This window comes from Paramormyrops kingsleyae, chromosome 1 (assembly GCF_048594095.1).
Source record: "Paramormyrops kingsleyae isolate MSU_618 chromosome 1, PKINGS_0.4, whole genome shotgun sequence".
Classification (NCBI taxonomy): Eukaryota; Metazoa; Chordata; class Actinopteri; order Osteoglossiformes; family Mormyridae; genus Paramormyrops; species Paramormyrops kingsleyae.
In genome coordinates this window covers 4,970,718-4,997,200 of record NC_132797.1, presented here as the reverse complement: position 1 = coordinate 4,997,200, position 26,483 = coordinate 4,970,718, and the positions used below count along the sequence as shown (strand labels likewise).

Here is a 26,483-nt window from a genome sequence, read left to right as displayed (position 1 = left end):
ACCTACACACAGACACAACATCTACACAGAGACACACCACTACCTGCACACAGACACAGCAACACCTACACAGAAAGACATCTCTACCTACACACAGACACAACATCTACACAAAGACACACCTCTACCTACACACAGACACAGCAACACCTACACAGAGAGACACCTCTACCTACACACAGACACAGCAACACCTACACAGAGAGACACCTCTACCTACACACAGACACAGCAACATCTACACAGAGACACACCTCTACCTACACACAGACAGAACATCTACACAGAGACACACCTCTACCTACACACAGACACAACATCTACACAGAGACACACCTCTACCTACACACAGACACAGCAACACCTACACACAGACACTCCCCCACGTACACAGACACACCCCTACCTACACAGACACTCACCCACCTACACAGAGACACCCCCACACACACACACACACACACACACACACCATGCAAAACCGCACACACAGTCACAGACGGACCACACAGCTATACACACACACACACTCACACCAGGGCACACACGGTTTTGCTCTCTCTCTCCTGTTCCCTCTCACTCCCTCTCGCTCTCTCTCTCTCTCTCTCTCTCTCTCTCTCAGTTGCTCACTCACTCGCTATCGCTTCATCTCTCTCTCCCACCCCCCTCCAGCTGAGCTCCAATCAGTCGGATACTGTGTGCGAGAGTCAGGAGTACCGCTCCTTTCCCCATCACCGATCTCCCCACTCTGACTCGAATCTGCTCTCCCGGGATGAGTGGGATCCCCTCAGCACCAAGGCTCAGCTGCGACAGGAGTGCGCTGGCTATGGAACGACGGGGCAGAGTCTGACGGAAGGAAAAATAAGAGACTCCCTTCATCAAGCCTTGGCTAAGGTGAACGGTGGAGCCGGCTGCTTTTAATCAACCCCGGACGAAGGTATTGAACTTTTTCTTCTCTCTCTCCCGCGGCGTTCGTGTGCATGTGCTAGAAAGGAAGTTAAAAGTTTTTCTTTTAGCCTTCCTGGTGTTTTTCACCACATGTGCTTATTTTTGAATCCATATGAAAGGGTTAGTGATGGAGTCAGGAAGCTAAGAGAGCAGGAAAGGAAAAGCCCAGGCAGGGTAGCCGACTTCAGGTGCGCATTCAGCCGTCGTTAGAGAAGTGTGATGAAAAGTTTGTTACTTCTGAAAAAGCATGCCCCCCTCCCCCTCCCACCCCCAGTACACAAGGGCCAGGTGAAGCCCTCTGTGTTGTCCGTCACCGCGGCGACCACGGACTGCGAAAAGCCCGCCTACCCTCCTCCCCATGTCTGGCAGTGGTGCCGGATTGGCAGTTGCTATCGTTAGCTCAGAGACAGGAGCATCGAGCACAGATTAGCGTGGGATGAGGTATTTACAGAGCATAATGGGGAAGTCCAGGTGGTCTTCGTGAGACTCTTGGGGCGTGAGCGGTGAGGGAGTCAATTTCTGTTGGACAAAATGTTTCTTGACCGCACACAGCACAAATGACAGCCACAGTTAAGCTTCCTGACTGTGATGGTTTGTTTTTTTAGTTTGATTCAAAGGTGCATGTGAGCTTGACACACGGGTGACGGAGGTTCTTGGAAGCAATTGGCCAGAGAACATCTGGAATAATGCTAATCGTTGCGCTGGGGCCTGTTTTCCGGCTTAATTGGTTGTAAGCTGTCATGTCTTTCCTGGGAAGTGGTCACGCATGGACCACCACCAGCCCTACCTGAGGCGGTTGTCAATGGCGATTCTGGTGACTCCTACTATTTTTTGCATAGCAAGTCGGAGATGTCACCCGGTGGCAGCAGGCGGGATTGGAAACTGCGTACTAAGTGGATTCCTGGTACCCCATACATCAGCACATCTCGGAAGTGAGGACGGCAGCCACCAATGTCGCTACGTCTACCTGATAAAGTCTCGCGCTCCTGTGACACACTCTACCAGAGTATTGGTACATACTAATATGGAATATACCAGAAGGTGAACAAGAGATCTCAATACAGGTGCAAAAGGGACCTATGAATGCACCAGCATTATAAAAAACTATCAGGCAATGATTGCATGGTGCACTGCGGCTTTGGATTTTGCTGGTTAAAAGGTTTGAGTCAGCACACAAGTTAGTCATCAATGCACGTTCGTAAAAAAAAAGGCATTCCTTGCTTTCTTCCGAGAAAAAGAAAAAAAACTCTTTGGTGTCTTTGTTACATTACAAAATGCCTTTCAGAGAAAAAGGGGTCTTTTAGATCAAGCTGGTAGGTGTAGTTGATAGCACACAGGAATACTGGGTGTGAAAGATAAATTGGAAGGTGCTTTGCCGGGAGTATCTAATGTGAGGCCCAGGTGCATTCTGGGAGTTCTTTGTGCTGTTAAAAATTCTCCTGCTTGACAAGATTTCGTTAATGACCTATGGCAGTCTAAAAATTACCCTTCCAAATCAGTTATTACAGATATTTTAGATCTAGTGTTAGGTCTGACTTGTCTAAGGATCAATAATGGGATATAAATAGACCCTGTCAGTCTGATCAGCAGGTAGATGAAGAAAGCTTTCCTCGAAGTGTTGACTGATTAATGTGCCTTACATATTTTAAGCTGGTATATATGCTTTGTAAATGTCTATGGTCTTTAAAGGATCCAGGGGGTCAATTCCACCCCATGAGATGAATGTGCACCATTCACAGGCCTCCCCCAGGGTCTGTCAGTAACGAATGAATGTCCAGAGATGGGGGGGTGGAGGGGGACGGTTGTGAATGTTCTGTTCTTGCAGAATTGTCAGGCGTTGCCAGATATAGCCAATGAGGAGCCTAATTTTAGGCACGGGCACTGATCACTCTTAGGCTAGGCGTACGTGGTGGATCTGGGCACTATAGCCAGATAAATGAGAGCGCGGTACCTCACCGGCGTCGGGGTACCATACCGCTCAGCACACCTGGGTAGGTGACATAATGGATGGGGCTCCGGAGATATCATGCATAGCAAAGACGGGACAAAATGACCTGAGTATAAACAGACCTGGTGGAAATTAAGCAGCGTGAGGTCATGTGGAGGCTGCCTGGAAGAGCACTGAAGGAATACCTTCGAGCAAATAGCTGGCCTGCGTCTCCCCAGCACAATAACAAGCAGCGTATGGCTCGAAAAAAGCTGCATGTCACTTTGGGTGACATGACAGCTAAGCAACTAAAAGGAAACAAATTGCCTACTTGTCTTTTGTCATTGCTGGCGAGGCGATTCCCAGTAATTGTATAATTGAGTTATATACTTCCATTTGTTTATATCCATTTTACTGATTCATCTCAGAAACTTGAAGGAATTAAATGAGAAGGGCGGCCAGCCAGGAATTGTTATAGGTTTTTGGTGGGACGGTACATTCTGTGGGCTAGAATCCAAGGTTTTGTTCCATTCCATGGATAGAGAGTGCGGGCAATCAATGGGTCCATCGCTTAACGCCGCAACAGCTGATCTGTGACTGAAAGGACAATGAGCGGTAATACATTTGTGTTGCACCATTGACTAATGTTTGGCCTGAATTTTTATTGGTAAAGTGTAATTACTGCACACAAAGACCTTTGGAATTCAAATGGAAATCCACACTGAAAACAAAACAGCACATTAATAAATGTCAAGTTATTGAAATTCAAAGAGATTTTGCATTTGCCCCTCCGCCTTGAATTCTGATGTTCATGCACCGAATGAAGATAAACCAGAGCAGAGTCTGTCATGAGAACATCATCAAATTCCCAGCTCCAATGGAAAGACGGACTTTCTAATTGGGACAAAGTACGAAGTTTGTAGGATGGGGTACAATTTGGACCCCGAGTGTGGTTTATGGAAATGTGCATGAATCTATGGCTAAAGACTTTGCTCTGAACTATTAATGATTAGTCAGAATGTCTAATCAATTGTGTCTAATCGCTGAGGCGTTAAAACAGTTGCCATTGACGCAATTGACAGCAGGCCGAAAAGTCATGAGGCAATTAACCACACGATGCGCAGCCTTTCCAATAGGTCAGCATTGCTCATGAGAGATAGCCAGTGGCCCTTGTTTGTCTGGTTGCCTATGCCACCCCCCACCCCATGTGACTAGATGTTTGCAGTCGATGGTGTTTCTGGTGACGGCAGTCAGAGGGGGGGTCTCATTCAGTGAGCTGAATGGAAACGTACAGCCTGTCACCGCAGTGGCGGAGCCGGCGACAGCCTGTCCTCCGGGAACTGCAACAGCGGCCCCTAGGGTGCTCTGGTTCTATCCGGAGAGCATGCTCCATTTGAGCTCCGCACGCCATGCTGATGCCAGGACTTTCGCTGTGAGCGACAAAAGGGCAAATGTCCAGAGGGCTCAGAGGCGGGAACCAAGAGTAGAACGGGGCACTTGGCAAAGAGTAGAGTGTTTAACAGGTGCAGACAGAACCTGGGAGAAAGGGCCACACAGCGGGAACTGATGTACTAGGAGGGCCAGAAAGAGTCTCAATCAGTAGGATTAGAAACAACCCTTAGAATTTAAGAATAGGACAGGAGCTTCATAGTACTCTGTTCCTTAGCTGCTTAAATACAGCCTGAAAGCCTGCCAAAGCTGGAACATCTACTGTGCAGAGCAGCGGAGTCAGGAGGCGCTGCCCTCTAGTGGACAAATGGACAATGCTCGATAAAGGAGACTGGCCGTTTCAGCCCTGGGTCCCCTTTGTGGCAGAATCTTCCTGAGCACAGTCCTAACCGCACAAGCCCAATCGTTTACCACTGTTTCTGCAGACACGTCTGCACTTCACTCTGTCGATGAAAGAGAAACATGTTTACAGTCTAAAGTGAAGAACCTCCACTCAGCTCCAGCGTTTATGTGCACAAACACAAACGTTTTGTCCTGTTGTTGATTCGCAGCATAACTGTGGCAGTGGAGCGCATTTGCTTACGGGTTTTAAGCAAATACGTCCCCAAAAGGGCCGTGGCACGTTCCACGCATGTCTACCACAATTACACTAACCAATAATAATCAAGAAGCATTGTTTTTAAAAAAAAAAAATAAAAAAGAAATCCCCAAGACTTTCTCCAATCACATGAGAAATATTAAAAAGATCATCTTATAATACAGGAGGCCAGTTCATCGAAAGTTATTGAAAGGTTTCAGCCATAATATCAGCCTTATGAAATCCAGCTCATATTCCCTCTCCCTGTCAGTCTCTGCTCGCTTAATGATTTCCTCTTATTACACAGCTTGCCTTAGTAGGGCTTCTTCCATACCATGCAGATTTTTACCACAATGTTGAAATGTGGAAGAAAAACATCAGTTTCGTTTTTCATTAGAGACACACAGTACTACCTGTCAACACAAGATACTATTACTGCCTTTATTTAAAATTTTTACACAGTACTTAGTAGACTTGCTGTTTCAAAGTGATGCCTAACCGGGTTCATATTTAAAGATGAAGGTGAGAATTTTGTATCTCAAGTCAGAGAAAACTATGCAAACTGTGGAAAATGAGCACAGCGTTTAATTTGATTATGCCACAAAGCAGCATTACTGAGAGCGGCTAATGGGACGAAGGTGGACTTGGTAACAAAGCATGACTGGAGCAGCCCGTACGCAGCGTCACACGCCGTCACACGGCATCACACGCCGGCACACGTGCCGACCTTACAGAGAGCTGGCGCTCCGCCACACGGATCGGTCTGGAGATCCCGCTGTGATTCTCAAATCTTTCTTTGGCACGCCTTTTCATTCGCTTTTTATTAACAGGGAGGCTAATTGCCGGACTAATATTAGAGTCATTTTCTCCCATTGTTTTGTGATAGCTGGTTTCCAGGGTAACAGCTAACTTCCCTCCAGCCTTGCACAACATAAGGACTTCAGTTTTTTTTTTTTTTGCAAAGACGTTCGTTTTAGTTGATCTACTATGGAACAGAAAGTTATTATTTGTATGACTTATGAGTCGATACCAGTGGGATTAAACATTTTAATGCAGTTAATTTTATTATCATCTGACTTATTAATGAGTATTCCTCATGAGTATTCCTCATTAGCACCAAATACTATAGCTTGTTTTATGTTCATTCTGACATGAAATTTAGTTAATGCAACTTTGCAGTCCGGTTGAGGAGGGTCAGCCTAGAGGGAAGTGAGAATTTCCCATCATGCATAGCTTCCTTAGACTTGGACTGCAGGTGGTTGTTGAGATGAAGTCTGCAATGGGGCTACTTAGCATTTAGCGAGCTTTCTGGGTGGATGGCAGGGGTGGGACCGGCACACTTTCTCCCCAATGCAGGGCAAGAGTGCGTCCAGCTGCACCTAAAATGCATCCTGAGATGTCCACCACTGAGCGATTTTACAGTGATTTTCAGTGGAAACTGCATAAAAAGCTGCTTTTACAAACCTTGATGAATTACAGCAATTCCCCCAGGAAATCCACAGCGGACAGGATCCCACTACAGGTCAATGGTTAATCTCTAGTGAGCTCTGGAGCATGCAAGTGTCTACCTAGACCTGCCCTCATAGCCCAGAGCTTATTTAAGTCCAGGGAAAATGTTTTCATGAAGACACATCCATCATTTGTGAGATGCTCTCATTCACAATCAAGCCATTTATAAATATTACTTGCAATTGCATTTGTCGGTAATTAGATTTTTCTCTACATTGGCATTAGATGCTAATTCCCATTATTGCTGTCTGTGAAGGCTTACTTGGAAAATGCACTATACTGAATTAACTGTGCTTGCCTGATTTCCTGGCTGGCCCCTCCAAAGGCCAAACAGTACCATCCTTTCTAATCGAAGGTCACAGTGAAGGACTGAACCCAGATGAATACGAAAGATTAAGTGCAGAATGAAAATAAAAAGTTGTCTTTGCTGTTGTTTTGCTGTGTTGCAATATTGCATTGTTTGCATTGTGGAGCCACAGGAGGTCGTACAGATGAGAGAGCACTGTACCATGCTAAGGAGGTGGGGCAAGCGTTCTGATTGGCAGATCGCCTGCCACTCTCCATGCCTAGCCAATGCAAACTTGAGGTTTCTGGTGACAGCAAGAGAAAACATAGGCATTAAAGAAACAGAGCAAACAGAAAGTGGCATTAAGAAACAGAGTCGGGGCATTATGAGGGAGGGTCCGTGATTCCAGCAGCCTGCAGCTGTCTTATAGGTACATTAATGCAGCAGCCAGGTAAAGTGTCTTAATCGCTTAAACACCCCCCCCACCCCCAACACTTCTAATTGCTGCCAGTTATTTTCTAGCCCCCATGCATCTCCCTGTCTCAATCCGCAAATTACGGCTGTTACTGAAAAGGATCATCACAGGCTGCTTAAATTAATCAACCTGAACGACGTGCTAGCATCAGCCTCTGCTATCATCTTGAATGATGGCGTCAATCAGAGATAATTGTGAGTGGCACTTTAATACTGTTTGGGGTGCTGGCACAGTTGCTGCAAGGGGGTGAAGTTCTGCCCCCCTCCCCACCCCCCCGGATGTATGGGCGTAATTTCTTGAAGTTCTGACATCCTCCTGTCTTTGGAATGCATTAAGCAATGTAATCATGGACAGCCAGCTCCAGGAGGGGACTTAGCATATTTATGCAGGCTGGTAAAAACTGTATGTGAGCACAGAAAAGTCCTTGAGCAAAAAAAAAATATCTTTGTCTTGGTCACTTGACACATGGAGGTGTGGTCTCACATGACAAATGGAGGCGTGGTCTCATGACACATGGGGGCGTGGCCTCACATGACAAATGGAGGTGTGGTCTCATGACACATGGGGCGTGGCCTCACATGACACATGGAGCTGTGGTCTCACATGACAAATGGAGGCGTGGTCTCATGACACATGGGGCGTGACCTCACATGACACATGGAGGCGTGGTCTCATGACACATGGGGGCGTGGCCTCACATGACAAATGGAGGTGTGGTCTCATGACACATGGGGCGTGGCCTCACATGACACATGGGGGCGTGGCCTCACATGACAAATGGAGGTGTGGTCTCATGACACATGGGGCGTGGCCTCACATGACACATGGAGGCGTGGTCTCATGACACATGGGGCGTGGCCTCACATGACATATGGAGGCGTGGTCTCACATGACAAATGGAAGCGTGGTCTCACGTGACAAATGGAGGCGTGGTCTCATGACACATGGGGCGTGGCCTCACATGACATATGGAGGCGTGGTCTCACATGACAAATGGAAGCGTGGTCTCACGTGACAAATGGAGGCGTGGTCTCATGACACATGGAGGCGTGGTCTCACATGACAAATGGAGGCGTGGTCTCATGACACATGGAGGTGTGGTCTCACATGACAAATGGAGGCGTGGTCTCATGACACATGGAGGCATGGTCTCACATGACAAATGGAGGCGTGGTCTCATGACACATGGAGGCGTGGTCTCACATGACAAATGGAGGTGTGGTCTCATGACACATGGGGCGTGGCCTCACATGACACATGGAGGCGTGGTCTCACATGACACATGGAGGCGTGGTGTCACATGACTCATAGAGGTGTGGTCTCACATGACACTTGAAGGCGTGATCTGCATAGGCCAAGGGAAGATGATACCTCAGGGCAGGAGTACAGTGCAGGGCAGCCAATAACATCTCTTGCCTCAGGTGAAATATTCTTAGATGAATGGTCCTGGTGATGACAGAAAAGAACAGCAACATAAAAATACAAATTATTTCTGCCAGATGGCCACAGATCCTGTGTTGACGAACAGCAGGGGAATTTCCTAAAGAAGAATACCAGCAAAAAAAAGAGATGTGACTGACAGACGTAGAGTCTACGGCTGTTTGTTACTTTGTGTGTGAAAAGTAAACAGGCATGGGGGGGGGGCACTATCTCACCTTCAATCATAGCCCTTTCGGTTCAGAGAAGGTAATGTCTACACCGCGAGGGGGATTTAGGGGAAAAAATACATCCACAAATTCTCCCCCTCCCCCCATCAAGAAAATGGGAATGTATAAATAAGCAGGCAGCCTCTCGCAGTTCTCTGCTCTTTCCAGCGTCCACGCGGCCCGGAGTCAGTCGACAGATCCAGGTCTCCTGCTCCCACTGGAGATCCATTACAGTACATTACAGTCCAGCATCTCAGCAGCTTCATGAAAAGTGGATGAGAGCTACAAGAAGCAGATGTTACATTCCACACCTTCATTCCAAATGCCTGCTACGACTATGCAAAGTGGCGTGATGCCATGGTTACGGATGCAGGACCTGTGACCAGAAGGTCTCAGGTCCCAGAGGATCTGCCCTGCTTGAATTATACAATGATTTGTTTCACTGTTTCAATAAATACTGAATTGTTCAAGCGTCTAGATGTGTCAAATTTGAAACTTTGTACCTTCCTTGGGCTAAAGATGCATAACCTTGTGAATAACAGAGGTGATTTATGTGCTTGTGACGATGTTACTGAAGGCACATGAGCCTCCTGTGTGATCCATTCCTTGGCATTCCCTGAAACTGTCGCCTGGTGTTTGTGGGACACTAGTCATGCCTTGTCTCATCTCATCTCCCCCGCAACCTCCAGGACCTCCTTAAGCTCGGGAAACATCATCACCCTGTCCGGGGCAGGATGCATTAAGGTATTTCAGGCTCACCAAATCAAGAGTCATTCTTGCATGCATGCGAGTGGGCTCAGTCTAGCATTGGAGAATAAGCTGTCGCCTCGCAGGACGAGGGATTACATTTGCATATATATGAAATGTACGAGGTGCAAATGGCAGATAAAGGAGGCGATGGTGCCTGGAATGCAGTCTTCCAAGCTTCGATCGCTGGCCTCCACAGAAAAAGGCTGCGGAATCTTCAACCGGGCTGTTAGCCAATAAGAAACAGCGCAGTCCAGCAAAGCCTTCAGTTCAGCAGATGAATGCGTGTGGATGCAGAAGAGTTTTATCCTCTAACTAGACTCAGGGGAATCACCCTGCTTGTTATTGGAGGAACAATACAGGCAAAATAGTTCTTATGGAAGGACAAAGTGTTCTGACACACATGTAGACCAACAATTCCCCTAAATACAAGTTTTTTGCTGAGTGTGACGCATCAGAAGGGTTTGGGGAGTAAACAAACAGGAAGGTAATGGTTAGAGTTCCTTTTCTCCTTGAGACACACTGGTGAGGCGTGTGCCGTTGACTTACCTGGTTTTAATTTGATCACACTCATTATTTGGTGTTGTGGTGATATGACCAGTGTGCTGATAGATACCAAGCTCTCTAAACAGGTAGAACCATAAAAGTAAGCTCATGTTAAATGTGTCCGCCCATCTGTCTTCTAGCTGATTATCCAGGTCGCTAAATGTGAAACGTCATTATGAGATGAATCCATCGCTCATAAGAGGAAGCCTGAGCTCCGGAGTTTATCAGAGATGGGTGATCCGGGGGGGAGTCTGAAAGAGACAGATGACAGAAAATAGGGTTAAAGGCAGACTCAAAGTGGGGGGAGCAGCAGTTCACATCTCTGGGGGGGTTGGTGTGTAGCTCAGCTAGCTCTCTGTGCTTCTGATCGGTAAGGACGCCAGTTCGAATCGCAAACTCGGCATGTCTCTCTTAGATTCTTGAACAATGTCCTTAATTCCCCAAAAATGTTCTAGGAATGGTTGATGGATGACTGATGCTGTGCTCTGACCCCCAAGCTCTGCCCTCACCTGTGTATCATTTTTGGTAGCCCCTATGATAGCTCACTTGGTAGAACGGAGAACTTTAGTGGAAACTGAGTTGACATCCTTAGGTTTGAGTCCACCATGAAGGAGGCAATTTTGGGCAGTGTGTGACTCGGATAGGAAGGATGTCGTACCTGTGATCGGTAGGTTGCTGGTTCAAATCCCAAGATCAGCAGAATGATTCCTCCTTTAGGGCCTGATCAAGGCCCTAAAGCTGCAGTTACTCCAGGGACTGTCTGACCCTGACTGTTCAGTTGTACATTGCTTGCAATAAATGCAACCGCTAAATAAATAAAACATAAATGCTAGTGTGCATGTCTTTAAAAAAGAGCACAATATCTGAAAAAACACATTCCCCTGTACCTGTACAAATGGCAAACATAGCCCCGTTTCATAAAGTTTGCATTAACAGTACCAACATTGTAAAGGATTGGAATGAAAGTCTTCCTGTTATTGAGTCAATGTCCCATCACGTACTGATGAAGAAGTTCTGAATTCTGTGTATTTTTTATTTTCTAAAAAGGGGGCACACTTTCTGTGCTGTAGCTCCTTGGTATGGCTACCCAGCTTCCACTAGTTTGTCAAACACATAATTCAGCGTGAGGATGATTAATCTGAGGCCATGAGAAAGAGATCGAATCTTTTTGTTAAACTGCCAATGAAACAGAGCCCAGAAAGTGAAGTAATTTTTCCCCCTCTCAAAAAATGTCACCAGGAACATCACGGGTGATCTAACAGAATAATGACTCGAACCACACATCTTCTGCCGTCGAATGGAGTAAAAAACCGCCAGTCAAGCCTTTTAAACATAAAGCACGTCCTGGTTTCATTCGGCTGGCCGCAGAGACAGCCGCCATAGGGACCCCAAGCCCGTCAGAACCTTTGCTGCGAAGCTCCACGTTTAACGGACCACATTCTACAAAGTGATATAACACAGGACCCATAACTTTAACTGAGATGGATTTCGTTGCTTTCGTCATTTACGATAAATCTGAATGTATAATGAAAGGACAATATTTTTGTATTTATTAAGTGTGTATCTTACTATTTATTTACAACAGCTACAGCAGTGGATCCGGACAGTTTGAGTCTCAGGATCCACTTTATCCTTTGGCAACGATACAAGTTGTTACCCGATGGGGGGGGGCCGTGGTCTGGTAAACGTTGTCAACGGGGGGTGGGGGCGGAGCCATAATTTGACCTACCAGTTAACAAACACCGAATCTACAGCAACACTTGCAAATTCACTACAGTTAAAATGGGAAATTGCAGGTGATAAGATCACAGTGGGCACACGGCCAGTAGTCACATTGTGAAAGGTGGTCACTCCGCACAGTGTGGCCAGTGCTCTGACCCCTTGGCTGTCCATGTGGCTCTTCCAGGTAGAGCGCCGGACAGCTGTAACCATGAGGGGGGGCCAGCGGACGCTCCAAGCCCCCACCAGGTCTAGCTAGAGCTTCCCACAGCCGCCCAGTCCCACCCGGCCACCCCCCGCATGCTGACGGGAAGATGAGCGTCACCGACCGGCGTCCCTTCAACGTCCTGGCCGTCATCTTCCTCTTACTGTCCACTGCAGGTGAGACCCTCTCCTGCTGTGGGGGGGGCCAGCTCCGGGGTGGGGGGGGGGCGACATCACTGCTTGTCATTACATCTAGGGCGAGGTTAATAAATGCATTTATATACAGCTTCTCAAAGTGGAAGTGCCCAAAACCAGACTGGTCCAGTAGCTGGTCCAGGTGGACCATGTTGCCAAGGCAACAAGAGGACCTCCCATCACCCAAAAGTCCCAACAGAAGGGCGATTACGTGGCCCCTCACATTAGACCCAACTTTATATGATCTGTCATCACTGAGATACAAAAGTAAGAACGAAAACAACTAGAAAGGATTCGACTGCATCTCAAATACCTGCCTGCCCATTTATGTTTGTATATTTTGTCTAAATACATCAAAGCAAGTTCCAAAGCTTCACTATGAGCTACTGCAACAGGCCAAAGCAAACACACCAAAATGAAGTCACAGTCGGCATTGGGCTTAGCTTGTGTCACTGTGCTCCTCTTTTGTGTTGATTCTTGTGCCTTTAATACATGCAAGAATGCTCTTTCAATCAGCATGCCTCTTTGACAGTGAACAGAGCCATGTAACACAAGGCCTGACTTCTCATTTACATTTTTATTTTTTCTGAACAGGGCATACACACATAAACCTGCCCTTTTGGGGTAGAAATGCTGCATTGGTCTGCTCGTTACGGCTTAACGAGGCTCTGGGGTGACACAAAACACAGTAATATATTAACAAAATGGGAATCGGTCAACTGAAAAAATCTATACTAATGTTTACAGTTGATATGAGTTTCTAGCATGTAATGAAAAATACATTAAATGCCACATTTGCAATAAAAATAAAGCTTTTTAAACACAATTAAGTGGACAGTAACCTGTCAGCATGTTTGTGAGTCTCTGCTGCTACTCATTAATGCAGGTTTAATGAGCTCAGGAGAGACGGTGGGAATTGGGGCTCCCTGATTGGCTGTTGGTCTGAAAGTCACCTGGCTCGCAATTTATTGCTAATTGTTCCTTTCCTTTAAAATGCACTGCAGAGGACTATAATGAATACTATTTGGCTGTTTTAAATGCTTGCTTGGAAGCTGGGAGCCTTGGCAAGATTTGCTTTATACCTGTTGTCATTTTTAGGTACATTTACCTTGGCGCCTTAGCCAAAAAGATATTTGGGCATATGCTAAACTTGATGCTCTTTAATTCATTGAATCTTGCTTCAGGATCCTCCAGCAAATGAAACCAACTCCTTGATCATGGTATTGACTGACTTAACTCCGTTACCTAGCGATCCCATGCCTTTTAATACCACCTGGTACCAGCTAAACCTGTTCAAATGACTGTATGTGACCCAGAGGCCTCTCTAACCTTTTCTTTACTATTCCACACGCTTGTGTGATGCACTCTCTTTGGAAAATGGGTCCCAGATATGACGTCTTGTAGGTTTTGCCTAGTGGTCCTGCTCTCATGGGAGAATCACCTTGAACTGACACCGAAGGTTTTCTATCTAATCAGACCCGATCTGGCATAAAGTGGATGTCATTTACAGGCCTGAGCTGATGCAGAGTGAGATGTATGGCCCACATGGACAGTGTCTTACTATTGTTTAGTACAGGGTTGGCCAGTCTTATCCAGAAAGGGCTGTTGTATGCGGGTTTCTCTGGGTGGGTTTTTGCTGTAACTCCCTAATTAGATTACTAATTAGAGGAGTGATTGCCAGCAGATTCCTCACACCTGGGTTTGAACAGCTGACCTAAAGGTTATCCCACATATCTGCATACACTGGCCTTTTGCAGATAAGATTGGCCGGTGCAATTGGTGCAATTCTAGATTTTAAGTTAGGGGGCAAAACAGAGGCCATAATTCATACAGAGAGGCCAACCATATCATTAGCCAATGACATGTTTCGAATTGGTGAGTGACAGGAGAGTGGCACTGTACAGGCCAATCAGCTTTCAGCTGGGACCAATTTAGTAACATTAGGCGACTTTGGTGTGTGTGTGTGTGTGAAGCCGAGTCCCCGACTAGCCTTGCTGCAGGTGGGATTGATGCAGTGAATGCAGCTAGAGTTAACTGGCCGTCGCAGTGTCAGTGATCCGACCTCGACTGAAAGACAAAACAAAAGAACAATGAAATATTAAAGCCGCTTTCCCAGCCTGCTAGCGCTGTTTGTCGCAGACCTGCTCTGCTCACTCCAGTTAACAGGCACAGCAGAGGGAGGTGCACCGAAGTAGTCTATTATAGTTATTGTCTCCCTCCCAAGGGGCGAGAACAAACACAGGGAAAAAATAGGAGCGGGGCAGGTGGGAGAGACGGAACAAAAAGCCGTCTGTTCGACATGTGATTAAGAAAAGAGAAACGGCCCTTTTTACATTTAGCTGGGAAATTGGCTGGAAAATGTTGAGGTTAGTATTCAGGTTAACTACAGGGGGGGACAAAAAGACAGACACACACACTGCGCACACACACACTGCGCACACACACACTTGATCACAGAAATAAGGGACACTGGTTATTTACAGAGGGCTTGTTCACAAAGGGATTGTTCATCGCCTGTGTCTCAAACTAACCTAACTAAAATAGTTTAAATGCACAAACCTTGGAATTATTCTTAGAATTTTAATAAAGTATATTTAAATCATAAGTCAAATACACCCATATTTTTTCTTTTTAAAAATATCTAATAATATTCGATTCTGAGGTTGTGTATATAAAGCCCCTGGTTATAATACACTCATAATAATATTTTCTCGATCACATGTCTGCCAAAAAAAGTCAAGGGGAGTCTTGGGGAAACACGAGCACTTTGCCCTGTCAGAAATTCCTCAGAAATGTACCCCAAAAAAACAGGAGTTCCTCACACTTGGTTGTTCCACTTTGAGCTTCTTGCCCTCAAAGCCAGAAGCTTCTCTGAGCCTAACCAAGGTGCTTATTACCCCGAGTGGCTCAGAACTCCTCCTAGGTCCTTCACTTGTCCTTCTCTCACTGAGCGTGTCAAGATTTTTCTTTCATGAAGTGCTTTCCACAAACAGAGGATGACCTGTCCTTGAGTCGTATCCAGCTGGATCGCAAGGCTTAGTCATATCAGGACGGCCTCTAGATTACATACAAGCGACTCTATAAGCTGAATTGTTATGTACAAAATAATTACAGAAAAAAATTATACCATGCATAATGAAAAATAGAGTAGACAGCTTTTAAATCTTTTATTTATAGTTACTGTATGTATTGGGTACAGTCAAACATCAAATCAGTGACCAATTAGGTGACATAGACACTCACCTTGGGCGCCATTTTCTGAGGTGGCACTGACTTAACATGCCCATTTCACTTTGCCCCACACAGGGGGGCAGCGATAGGTCTTGCCTAGGGCCCCACATGGACTTCAAGCAGCACTGGGTGGCATCTTCTGTAACATTCTACTAGTTATTCTATTAAACTCAGCGCACCAAACCTAAGGTTCTACTTCTGCTTGGTAATAGTTGAACTCACGGTGGTCTCAAACAACGATGCCGCTAGCTATTAAGATTTGTAATTGTGTTATGACTCACCCTATTTCATAAGCCTATGATTAAAAAAAACGTTTATAAATGTCTGTCTTGCATTATATTCTGCAGCGGCAGTGTCCTGCTAGGGCCCGGCTAAATGATTTTCATTGTTTTAGACCTTTCCGAAGGAATTTTCTGGCTGTTAGGTGATCTCTGTGCCTTTGCTGATTGCCATCAAAAACACATATTTAAATGTACTGCCAAAAAAGCCCTTTCGACATCATCTAATAAGCAGAAATATAGTAGCCCATTGCCGGTTTCAACTTTCAAGCCAGAAATTAAAAAAGAACAGAACTTGAAACACATTGCAGTCCTTGAAGGGAATTGCACATTTGCGCACCGGCCTTTAAACGTGCGTTTCAGCTTGTATGACTGATCAGTCAGTTGGAGGTAATTGTGTTGTTTTAGCTGGCGATGGCATTATGGTTTTTCATTTTTGTGTGGGAGGTGACACCTGAAGATGTTGGGGAGATAAAACTCAAGAAAAACTTGCAGAGATAGTCAACACCTGCCTCTTGCAAAGGCTTGTTGGTTCCTGCCGGGGTAGAATTGTCTTTAACGCGGCCCAGTGAGAATCAGGCCACTCTGGAAGGACTTCCCATGTTCTTTTGCCATAACTGGTTATGGGATTCACTGCAACATCCATCTATATGCAAATGACAGCAGGTTCTCCATTTAGCTAATGCTAAAAGGAGGCGCCATGGATCCAGTCTGTCATTACACAGCTGAGCTTCCTGCTTGAATGCCAAGTCAAGCATCCATGCCTGTCAAATATGTGAAGGATATAAAGGTAGAGAGCTCCTCTTAAGCATTTAAGCTGCATCAATGATGCATCTGTAATATTTCACAGCATTCCTTCTGCCAATGAACTTGTTGACTTTTTCCTTTGGCTCTATAAGGTGTGAAAGTGATGTGAAATTAATCCAGATCCAAGCATGAAGATTTCACCCATTTGGCTGGGCACTGAAATATCAGTAGGGGGGAACAGCAGCACTTTCATTCACAGGACAATGTTCGTTGATTCAGGGGGCCCAGCACTTTACAGGGGCCCTACCCAGGGGTGCAGTAGGGGCATGGATACCCTGGCAGACTCAGGGGGCCCAGCACTTTACAGGGGCCCTACCCAGGGGTACAGCAGGGGCACGGATACCCTGGCAGATTTGGGGGGCCCAGCACTTTACAGGGAATTTCCTGCCGTTCTCCTATTCCCCAAAAGTGACTGTTTGTGGTCAATAGGGGCATATCCTAAGGAGGTCCGCGCCAATGTAATATTTCGGTGGTGGAAAACACTAGACCCACGATGTAGCGAACTAGCTTTTGTGCCACGATGAGGCCTTTCCTACACAGTGTAACATGATTCATACCCTCAGATTTTTTGCAGCGAACATGCAGTTAAAGTCAGTCATGTTTTGGTATCGCAGGTGCAAAATAGATTTTGTGGGGTTTATTTAATCTTCTGCTTATCTCATTATGTAAATAAGTCCAGTATATTGAATCTGCACCCTTGGAAAAGCTTCAGAAAAAGCATTTGTAGCCGCTGTCATAAATCTAGATGAACTTAGATGACAAAGCGAACATAATAACAAACTCTTACATAAGTCTGTGCGTTTGTCTGTATATATGTAACTGTGCATTCAAATAGCTCTGCAATCCTTTGTTTTAAGTGAACTGTAACAGGCAGTTAACAGTACGATAGAAGATGAATTGTCCCAGCATGCAAGCAGTTAAAGTCAGTAACAACTAATGTCATTTAACCATTGTTCGTCATGTGTTCTTGTGCGTAGTTGCAGACAGGACAGACAAATAAAATGGTTCTACTTCCTAGGTCACACTAAGAACCGACCGCACTCATTAACATGATAGTAGAGAATTTTTGAAAAATAGGGAAGTTTTCCTCTTACACACAGTTAAATTAGCCCTGCCCCACCTATCCATGGTTGACACTGAATACAGAGGTCTGACTGAGTCTATCCAAACATACTGGTACAAATGATCAGACAGCAAATGTAGTAATTGTCTGTATATATATCAGTATATATATCAATATCAGTAAACTATCGGATTTGAGATATGAAGGGAAAGAAGGGCATCGTCTCATTTTCCCTCTATTTCCATGACAGAGACACCTGTCCTTAAAACTTTAAGGAGAGGTGACCAAACTGGCCGATCCAAATGCACCAGTTCTAATCGCGTCCCCAGCACCAGTGCACAGTCTGGCGGTTTAGCCTTTAATTCTCTTCCTTCGTTTCGTTGTCAGGCAGATAATCACAGGTCAATTATCAGCTGCCACAACAATATCTCAACGGCAGTATAAAATGTTGTAAAAATACAAAAGCCACAAAAATTTTAATTACAACATAGATATGAGGGGTTATATATTACAGTTTCTGAGCTGTCATATAAACTGCATATATTGCCTAGGTCTTAAAAGTAAATGTACTGCTTTGCCTTGTTCCTTTAAGCAAAACTAAAGGCTGTATAATATTACTGTGTCCAATTGATGCCATAAGTACAGCGTAGCCTTCACCGTAGCCTGACACGCACCTCCCCAAAAAATAATGGGTGAATCTCAATATGTGTACTTGACTGTGCTTGTATTCTCATGTACCTGTTTTATGTCATCTTCCATTGCCGAAGACCAGTTCCAATACTCAAGAACAGAAGTACACGAGGACAGTAAAAATCCCCTTGTGTGGGTCTTGCTCCACCCCAAACATTAAGGATACATCGGCTGCACCCTCACCAAACGAGACCAATCCCGCGTTTCATTGCAGCCCAAGTTCATTCTTGGACAGCAAGTTAGCAAGACCGATCTTGCCAAGACCACAAGTACAGTCTTTGCGTTCTTGGTACTGAGCTTCACCCAATATCTAAAAATCTACATGTAGTGGCTGTGATTGGTCGGCTCGGTAGCATTCGTTTGTGATTGGTCGGCTTGGTAGCATTGGTTTATTTATGTGAGTGAAGACGGCGTACATCCCAGGTGTACTTATATCACTGCTTGATACTGATGTGATATTTATATCTGGCATTAAATAACCGACCATAAGCATCGTGGCGTCAGATCTACAAAACACTCCGGATGCCAGCGCCAGTGTCACTTACCTCCATTGGGTTTATTGGTACTTTACAAGACTAAAAATGTAGTTTATACCCCAACTTTAGAAGGGAGAATGCATACAAAGCTCGACATTTTTTCAAATGTGTCTACAGGAAGTTTGGAGCAGCACAGTAACCAGGACTCGGTAGATGGGTACCTTGCTAAATGTTTGTTTTTTTCCTGTTTCAGTTGTGTGATTTGACAATCATGTAGGATGGGAAGACAACAAATGCAACAAAACTATGTATCATCTAGCGTTTCGGCGGTGTAAATGCTGAGTAACACAGACACACCAGCGCACAAGTATAAATGCTCGTGACGGCGTTGGCCTCTTGCGTAGGTCACGGCGTAAGCTCCAGGCAGAAATATAAATCAGCGTTAAGTGACATCATTGCTCCTGACCCTTCTTCTGATTTCCTCCTTAGCTCTCTCGGCACACTTCCGGGTGTGTGAGCCCTACTCCGACCACAAGGGGCGCTACCACTTCGGCTTCCACTGCCCGCGCCTTTCCGACAACAAGACCTACATGTTCTGCTGCCACCACAACAACACGGCGTTTAAGTACTGCTGCAACGAGACCGAGTTCCAGAACATCATGCAGCTCAACTTAACAAGTACCTCCGATGGCCTCACGCACAAGTAGGCACCGAGTAGACCTCCCCTAAGTCCCGGCCATTAATGCTGACATTCCTGTCAAACTCCTTCACTACATCTCTAGAATGAACCGGCAAACCAGTCAGCATGACAATGGACAGTGTTACTTGTTGTGATAGATATTTGACTATGCCAGACTAGCTGCAATGTCTATATTTTGAAGTATGTTCAATATACTATAGAGCTTTTGGGATGAATTCTGCCTTGGTTTTTGCACATCATGCACACAAGTCACATTTTCCTCATAAGCTACTTGTGGTTCGGCCCAAATGACAGTGATGATATATGAGGCCTTTTTGAGGACATTGATCTTTAATGAGATCAGGTCTGGAAGGCTCTTGCCTGTGTAGTGCTCTTATTTTGATTTGGAAAGGGGGGAATTCTTTACAAATTATGCAAGAGTTAAGACTTTATTTTTTGAATGGAGTGTCTTTCAGCGCACAATCAAAGCCTGTCAAGACATGACCTTGATTAGAAAGATGTCACCTGGCTGTGAGCTCGAAAATGTGGAACGGTTCCCCAGGCAAAGCAGCACATTAGAATAACTGTGTGAATCTCTCCAGTTGGGTTCTCCGACTAGAACCACATGCTGTAGTTTTCCAGGGACGGGGTTTTCCGTCTCAGGGTTACGGGGACAGGCAACGATGCAGTGAAAACAATACAGAAGGCCAACATGAAAATCGAAACAAGCTGTTTCACGGAGAAAGAGAAAATAGAATTGGAGCATGTGCATTGGGGAATAACCAGGCAGAAGTCCAGAGAGGCATCTGGGCTGGCAAAGAAGCACAGAACAGATCAATTTTTACCAGTAGACAATAACAAGGGACAGGTGAAAAATCTCAGTACAAACAATTCCAGTCACATGACTGTCCCTCTCGAGATGGCCACACCCTCTCTCATAACAACCATCCTGTCGTCCTGCATATCCCCTAACGACCCTTTTCATATTCATAGTCATGTCCCAGTTTATCTATGGTCTTCCTCTCAGTCACATATAGGCACATAAAAAAATCATGGGGTCTATTTCAGCAAGTAACAAAACACACTTCACAATAACTACAGGGACAGATTTTGATTTAGCTCATTAATAAATAGCAGAAGGGAAAACAACATTGTATGGAAATCATGTTTTCCAGTCTTTGCGCAAAAGGACTGTAGGGAAGAGGACAGCCAGGCAAAATACCCGAACTTTTAGATTGCAGTATTTATCAGGAATATCAGACACCATATTTCAACAGTGGGTGGAATCATTTCCTGGAAGAAGGAATAAAATAGTCTGAAGCAACAAACCCCAATCATTTATTCTTTGAAAGCAGTTGCCGGGTTTCCAGGAAACAAACTTGCTCTTTCCTGTCGCTCTCCCTGCCACAAACAGGTTTCAACAAAAAAATCCACAGCAGGAGGAGAGAAAAGAAAAAGAGCAGTCAAAGGCTTACAGTTAGGCGTGCCAGGGCTGTGAACACTGGCTTCCTTGCCAGTGCGTCCTGCCCAGTTCAGATTAATTCAGACAGAGGTGGGGGGCACTGCGAGATTTCATTTCTGCTTAGCAGGAAGCCTTATGTTTGGGAAGCTGCATCTACACCTTCTTGACTGGTTGTCATAATACTCCATTATTGGTTGCTCTTACTGTCATGAGTGCAGTGCCGACAAAAACAGGCAGGTGTCCCAAATTGGCGATATCCCAGCATGCCTCTCTCCTGACCTGCCACGACTGCTCTCTGAGGAGGAGTGTTCCTTTGTTTGCCCTGACTAGATCCTGTAGGGGAACCATGCAGAACACCTTGTGCTCTGCCTAAGCCTGGTGAATTAAGCTCGCAGTTTTCACCACGGCTCCAGCTTTAAAATGTCAGTCATACTGCCAGTGTCAAACTTGCTGGGAGCGAAAATCCTAGCATGTGCTGGAAGAGCTACACTGACCTGCGAATAATGCTAATTGCTATGGCAGCCCTCAGACACAAACCACAAGAGAGGCAAATTGCACCTTAAGCTGACACAAAGATTTATTATCATATCATCTCGAGATTCAAGATATTTTATCGGCCATGTACAAGAAGTGCAATGGAATGCATATCCTTTCATCAGCACCAGTGCGAGAACATTATACAAATAATCAATACTAAAGAGATACAAATCAAGTGCAAATAATGCTATCAGTAGATATTAATCAGGGACAAGTGGAGTGACAAAGTCACATGACTTTCCCTCCCAAGATGGCTACACCCTCTCTCATAACAACTCTCTGCTCTTCCTTGATACCCTTTGATGACTTTTTTCATATTCACAAAATCTCAAAAATGTACGTAACATAACAGTAGTTCAGATGTAGCTATCTCTCAGTCAACCGGTGCAAATACTCTTAAATGAGCATTATGAGTAATTAAAACCGCTTGTAATTAAAACCGTGAGCATGCAAACATTTAGTTCTCCACTTTATTTAAGATCAGCTAGATTTGTCTAAAACCGACATTTGCTGTGTAGCTCAGTTAGTCTCGTTCACTGGCTCGCTGTTTCCTCACCATCCAGACTTATGGCCTGCTCCCATTGAATCTAAAAATAACGGCTTTAATATTGATATGGATTAGGCTAATCGCCCTTGCTCGGGCTATAGATTAGTCATGCAGGTCAAAACGGTATGTAGGTGATGATTTGAGCTTTAGATAATCGCTTGAGTGGAAAGGCATTCTGGGTAATACCAAGACCCAGGGGTCTGATAACTGAGACACCGGCAAACTAGCATCCATCCCGTCCCCTTATGCCCGTTTCTGACTCCTAAAGGACATTGGTATTAATCGCCGATGTCAGATCCGGATGTCCAGATGTTAAAATATCATTTCAACCTTCAGGTTCTGTGTGCCTCAGGGAGGGGAGGGGGGGGGGGGGGCTTAACCCCAAACTATATCTTTCTCTAGTCATCAGGGATGGGGCCGATCCAACCCTTTTCGGAGCACTAACCAAAATTTGATTGACCTACGCTGGAGACCAAAATTAGAGAACGATTTATGAACACTTGATTTTTTTCAGAAATAATGTCATTTTCATTGCTCCACATTTGAAGGAATTACTGTTGTGGCTATACCATGCTACTAGAACAGTGTTCTACAAAATAACCAAGGAAATTGAACAAAATATATATATATATATATTATTTTGAATGGAATCAAACATAAAAATTAGAGAACAGCAATGACTGTAGCATGAAGAAAGATCACAACTAAATTTTCTGAAGGTTACAACAGTCAAATATTAATATGAAGTGTACAGGCCGTTGCTTTGAATGACTTCAGCACATCTTCAGCCACAGGACATCACTCCTCTCTCACACAGCTCTGGTGAGATGTTGCTCCACTATTCCTGCAGTCTCCTCCACAGCTCAGTGGCTGTACTGGGTTTCATATTCATAACTTTGTCGCCAAGGATTTTCCAGAGGTTTTCTATTGGGTTTAGATCAGGACTCTGGACTGGCCATTTCATAATTTCAATGTTTTCATTTTCAAGAAACTGCTTTACCCGTTTTGCTGTGTGACAGGGGGCGTTGTCCTGCATGGAAATTGCTGGCTGATTGGGTGATGAATGCAAGGAAGGAACCACATGATGTCAAAGAAGGTTCTGATAAACATTTGCATTCACTCTGGCATGTAGCTGTATAAGAGTCCCAAGTCCTGCTGCAGAGAACATTCCCCAAACCATGACACGTCCTCCTCTACCTTTCACTGACTTAACACAGTTGGGGTTCAGTCTTTCTCCAGTTTGACGACGAACATAGTGTTTCCCATCAGACCCAACTAAATTAAACTTTGCTTTCATCGCTAAAATGAACTTTGACCAGTTCCCCTCTGTCCACACAACACGCTTCTCAGCAAAGGCTAGTCTAGCCTTCTGATTCTTCCTTCTTATGAGAGGTTTGGTCACTGCAGAATAGGCAGAGAAGATGAGACAGATCCTTACCCCATTCAGCACTTAATTGGCGAGCAATTCCAGCTGCAGTGTTGAAACGATTCATCATTGACATTCTCCGTATTTGGCCTTCATGTGGACAACCTGCTGCCGGAAGGTTCCGGTCACTTTAGAACGGCCCAACATCTTGCAAAGTGGAAAGTTAGGCTGCCAGTTAAATATGGGTTGTCAGATAATTAAGGAAATTAGCATCTGCTGCCAGATTAACAGCAGCTACTGGGAAGTATCTGAAAGTGTTCTCTAATTTTGACCAGTGTTCTTTTTCAAATATCTCATTTAAGTTATACTGTGCTTCTGAATTTATGTAACTTATGACATATGGTTAAAATACTGCTCTTTTACTCCTGCTTGGATAACTTCCAAATAGGAGAACATAGTGACTGTGACATTTAGGAAATTGTAGGCTGTTCTCTAATTTTGATCTCCAGTGTAGTTCTCATTCATCATCTTCCTTCCATTTCTGACTGGTTGATAAGATAGAGGGGCCCCTGCTTAGTTTGCTTATGCCTTGGGCCAGCCCCGATTGGGACCACTCGTTTAATACAATTAAGCCTGTGATGACAGCCATTCTGCCCCTCGATAAGACCAGCTCAGAAGGAAACGGAAGGCAGTTGTTGTGTTGAGTCACATGGTTTTGTGGCAGCTCTGTGAAGGGGATGGGGGATTAAGCAAACGAACGACAGAATCACTCTGTCATGCTACTGTTACATTTTTCCATTTCCATTTGTTATATGTACTTGTAACTGCTTCGCGGTTCAGGCTGTCTGGCTCCAACTTATATGTATGAAGATGGCTGTACGATTAACATCAAAGTGTTAACATCGCCCTCTGTATTCGGCACTTGTTATCACTGTGAAAGTCGCTCTCCTCATCGAATGTCTTTGAGTGCCTCCATAAATTCTTACGATCTTCAGGGAGCCCACAGCTAGAGTGTAACTCACTCAACCAGATTGACCTCTTCGAAGTGATTCACTGCTCCGAGAATCTGATGGGGGGCTGAAGGGGTGGGGGGGGGGCATGGCTGCTTGGGCCGAATCTTTGATATCTTTAAATGACAGTTACTGTCACCTCTTAATAAAATTCCCTAGCATGTGATTTCAGGGTGAACCTGTAATACATTCAACCACAAGCCTCAGTAGAGCTTGATTGATGACTATCAGTGTTTCCAGAATGGAAACGACGAAATAAGTCATTTTAGAGGGACGGACTGATTGGCTTCCATGACATATAAGACTATTATTCTAGCACATTGATCACCCTCTGCCTCTGCCGACAGCAACTACACGGCTCTTGTTGGCGTGTGGATCTATGGCTTCTTCGTCATGGTCTTGCTGGCCCTGGACTTCCTCTACTACTCGGCCATGAACTATGAGCTGTGCCGAGTCTACCTGGAGAAGTGGGGCTTGGGGGGACGGTGGCTGAAGCGGGCCAGGAGCCAGTGGGCCAGCGCGGCGCAGGCGGACGACGGGGCCTTGTCACATCCCATTACTCTGGCTCATCATCCCAGACACAGCCTGAGAGGGGAGGCCCAGAGTCCATCCGCCATGTCCTACCACACATCCACAGCCTGGTAAGTCCGTGGCCTGGTTCCTCTAAAAGGTGCCTGGTCTCTGCTATCATCCGCTCAAAGAGGATTAGCCTTGACCTTAGCATAGCCTTGCAGAAATCATCCATCCAGTGAGGGCACTTTAAAACACGCAGAAAGACTCAACAGAGGTAAAGCCTTAATGGAATATTACTGTATACCAGTGGCATTACTAGTATGCCATCCTGGGGTAGGAATTTGGGGTATGTTGGGCTGAGGGGGAAGGAGTATTGATGATATGGGGGTTCCCTTATGGGGGGGGGGGGGTCCTTGAGCTCTTATGGGAGGTGCCTGAGCTCCTATAGGGGGTCCCAGGATGGTTCTACTACATCACTAAGGATTGGTTAAATTGGGTCCATCTCTGCTGAGAGTGCAGACAATCTGCTTAGGTGGGCACTGCCCAGCCCCTTGCCCACCCATAGCCCCGCTGTGTACTGTAGCCCTGCTGTGTACTATAGCCCTGCTGTATATTGTAGCCAAACTGTGTACTGTAGCCCTGCTGTGTACTATAGCCCTGCTGTATATTGTAGCCAAACTGTGTACTGTAGCCCTGCTGTGTACTATAGCCCTGCTGTATATTGTAGCCTCACTATGTACTGTAGCCCTGCTGTGTACTATAGCCCTGCTGTATATTGTAGCCCCACTGTGTACTGTAGCCTCGCTGTGTACTATAGGCCTGCTGTATATTGTAGCTTCACTATGTACTGTAGCCCTGCTGTATATTATAGCACTGTTATGTACTGTAGCCCCACTCTGTACTGTAGCTCTGCTGTATACTGTAGCCCCACTATGTACTATAGCCCCGCTATGCACTGCAGCCCTGCTGTATACTATATCTCGTGGGAGTTTTACTTACTCTTTCCGCCCTTAGAACATTTTTGTGTAAGTAAAGCTCCCAAGAGCTATACTGTAGCCCCACAGTGCATTGTAGTCCTACTGTATACTGCCGTGTCTTAGTTTGAAGTACCCAAATGGAGCTGCATCTGTTTCTCCTGCTTATATGAAACGTGCATTAAGGGAGACATTCGAGGCTCTGCCAGGTTCTTCCCGGGGAAAGACATAGCGTGTCATCTGCTGTGGGTGAACAGATCCCTAGTGACAGGATCACGCTGGCACGCGATTTCACTCCTGCCAGGACTACTGGCGCGTCTCAGACTCCCCATTGCGGATGTCTTGCTCGGTGCCTCCGCTATTCCGCTCTGCCCTGTGCCCTAAGTGCCACCCAGGGGAACACAGAGCAGCCATTACAAGAGGATGTGCACTGCAGCGGGCAGTGCGTTATCCGCGGTCCCCATCAGCGTCTCCTGAAGCTGACTCGTGGCGGTCGTCTCGGTTCAGATATGCCTCGCTGGAAGCCAGCATGGGGTATTTACTGGGTAATGTGCTAATACTGTCCCTTCCCTTTGAAGTAATCGATGCCAACAAATTTACAGAAGAAAAAACAGCTTCTTAG

General features: G+C 45.5%; 1 protein-coding gene across 3 annotated transcripts in view; it reads left to right on the top strand.

Annotated features, from left to right (window-relative positions):
- The first annotated feature begins 639 nt into the window (after positions 1–639).
- The window catches only part of LOC111833236 (protein shisa-like-1a), a 34,262-nt gene continuing 8,418 nt past the window's right edge, over positions 640–26,483 (top strand). Inside the window, exons 1-4 of one of the 3 annotated variants that reach the window (XM_023791286.2) lie at positions 640–937; positions 12,017–12,210; positions 19,263–19,476; positions 24,722–25,015. In XM_023791286.2, coding sequence (XP_023647054.1) covers positions 12,144–12,210; positions 19,263–19,476; positions 24,722–25,015 — 575 coding nt within the window. In that variant the 5' untranslated portion in view covers positions 640–937; positions 12,017–12,143. Of the gene's footprint in view, positions 938–1,409; positions 1,452–12,016; positions 12,211–19,262; positions 19,477–24,721; positions 25,020–26,483 lie in introns of those variants that run through there. The other 2 variants (XM_023791285.2, XM_072699327.1) reach the window with 2 other exon arrangements.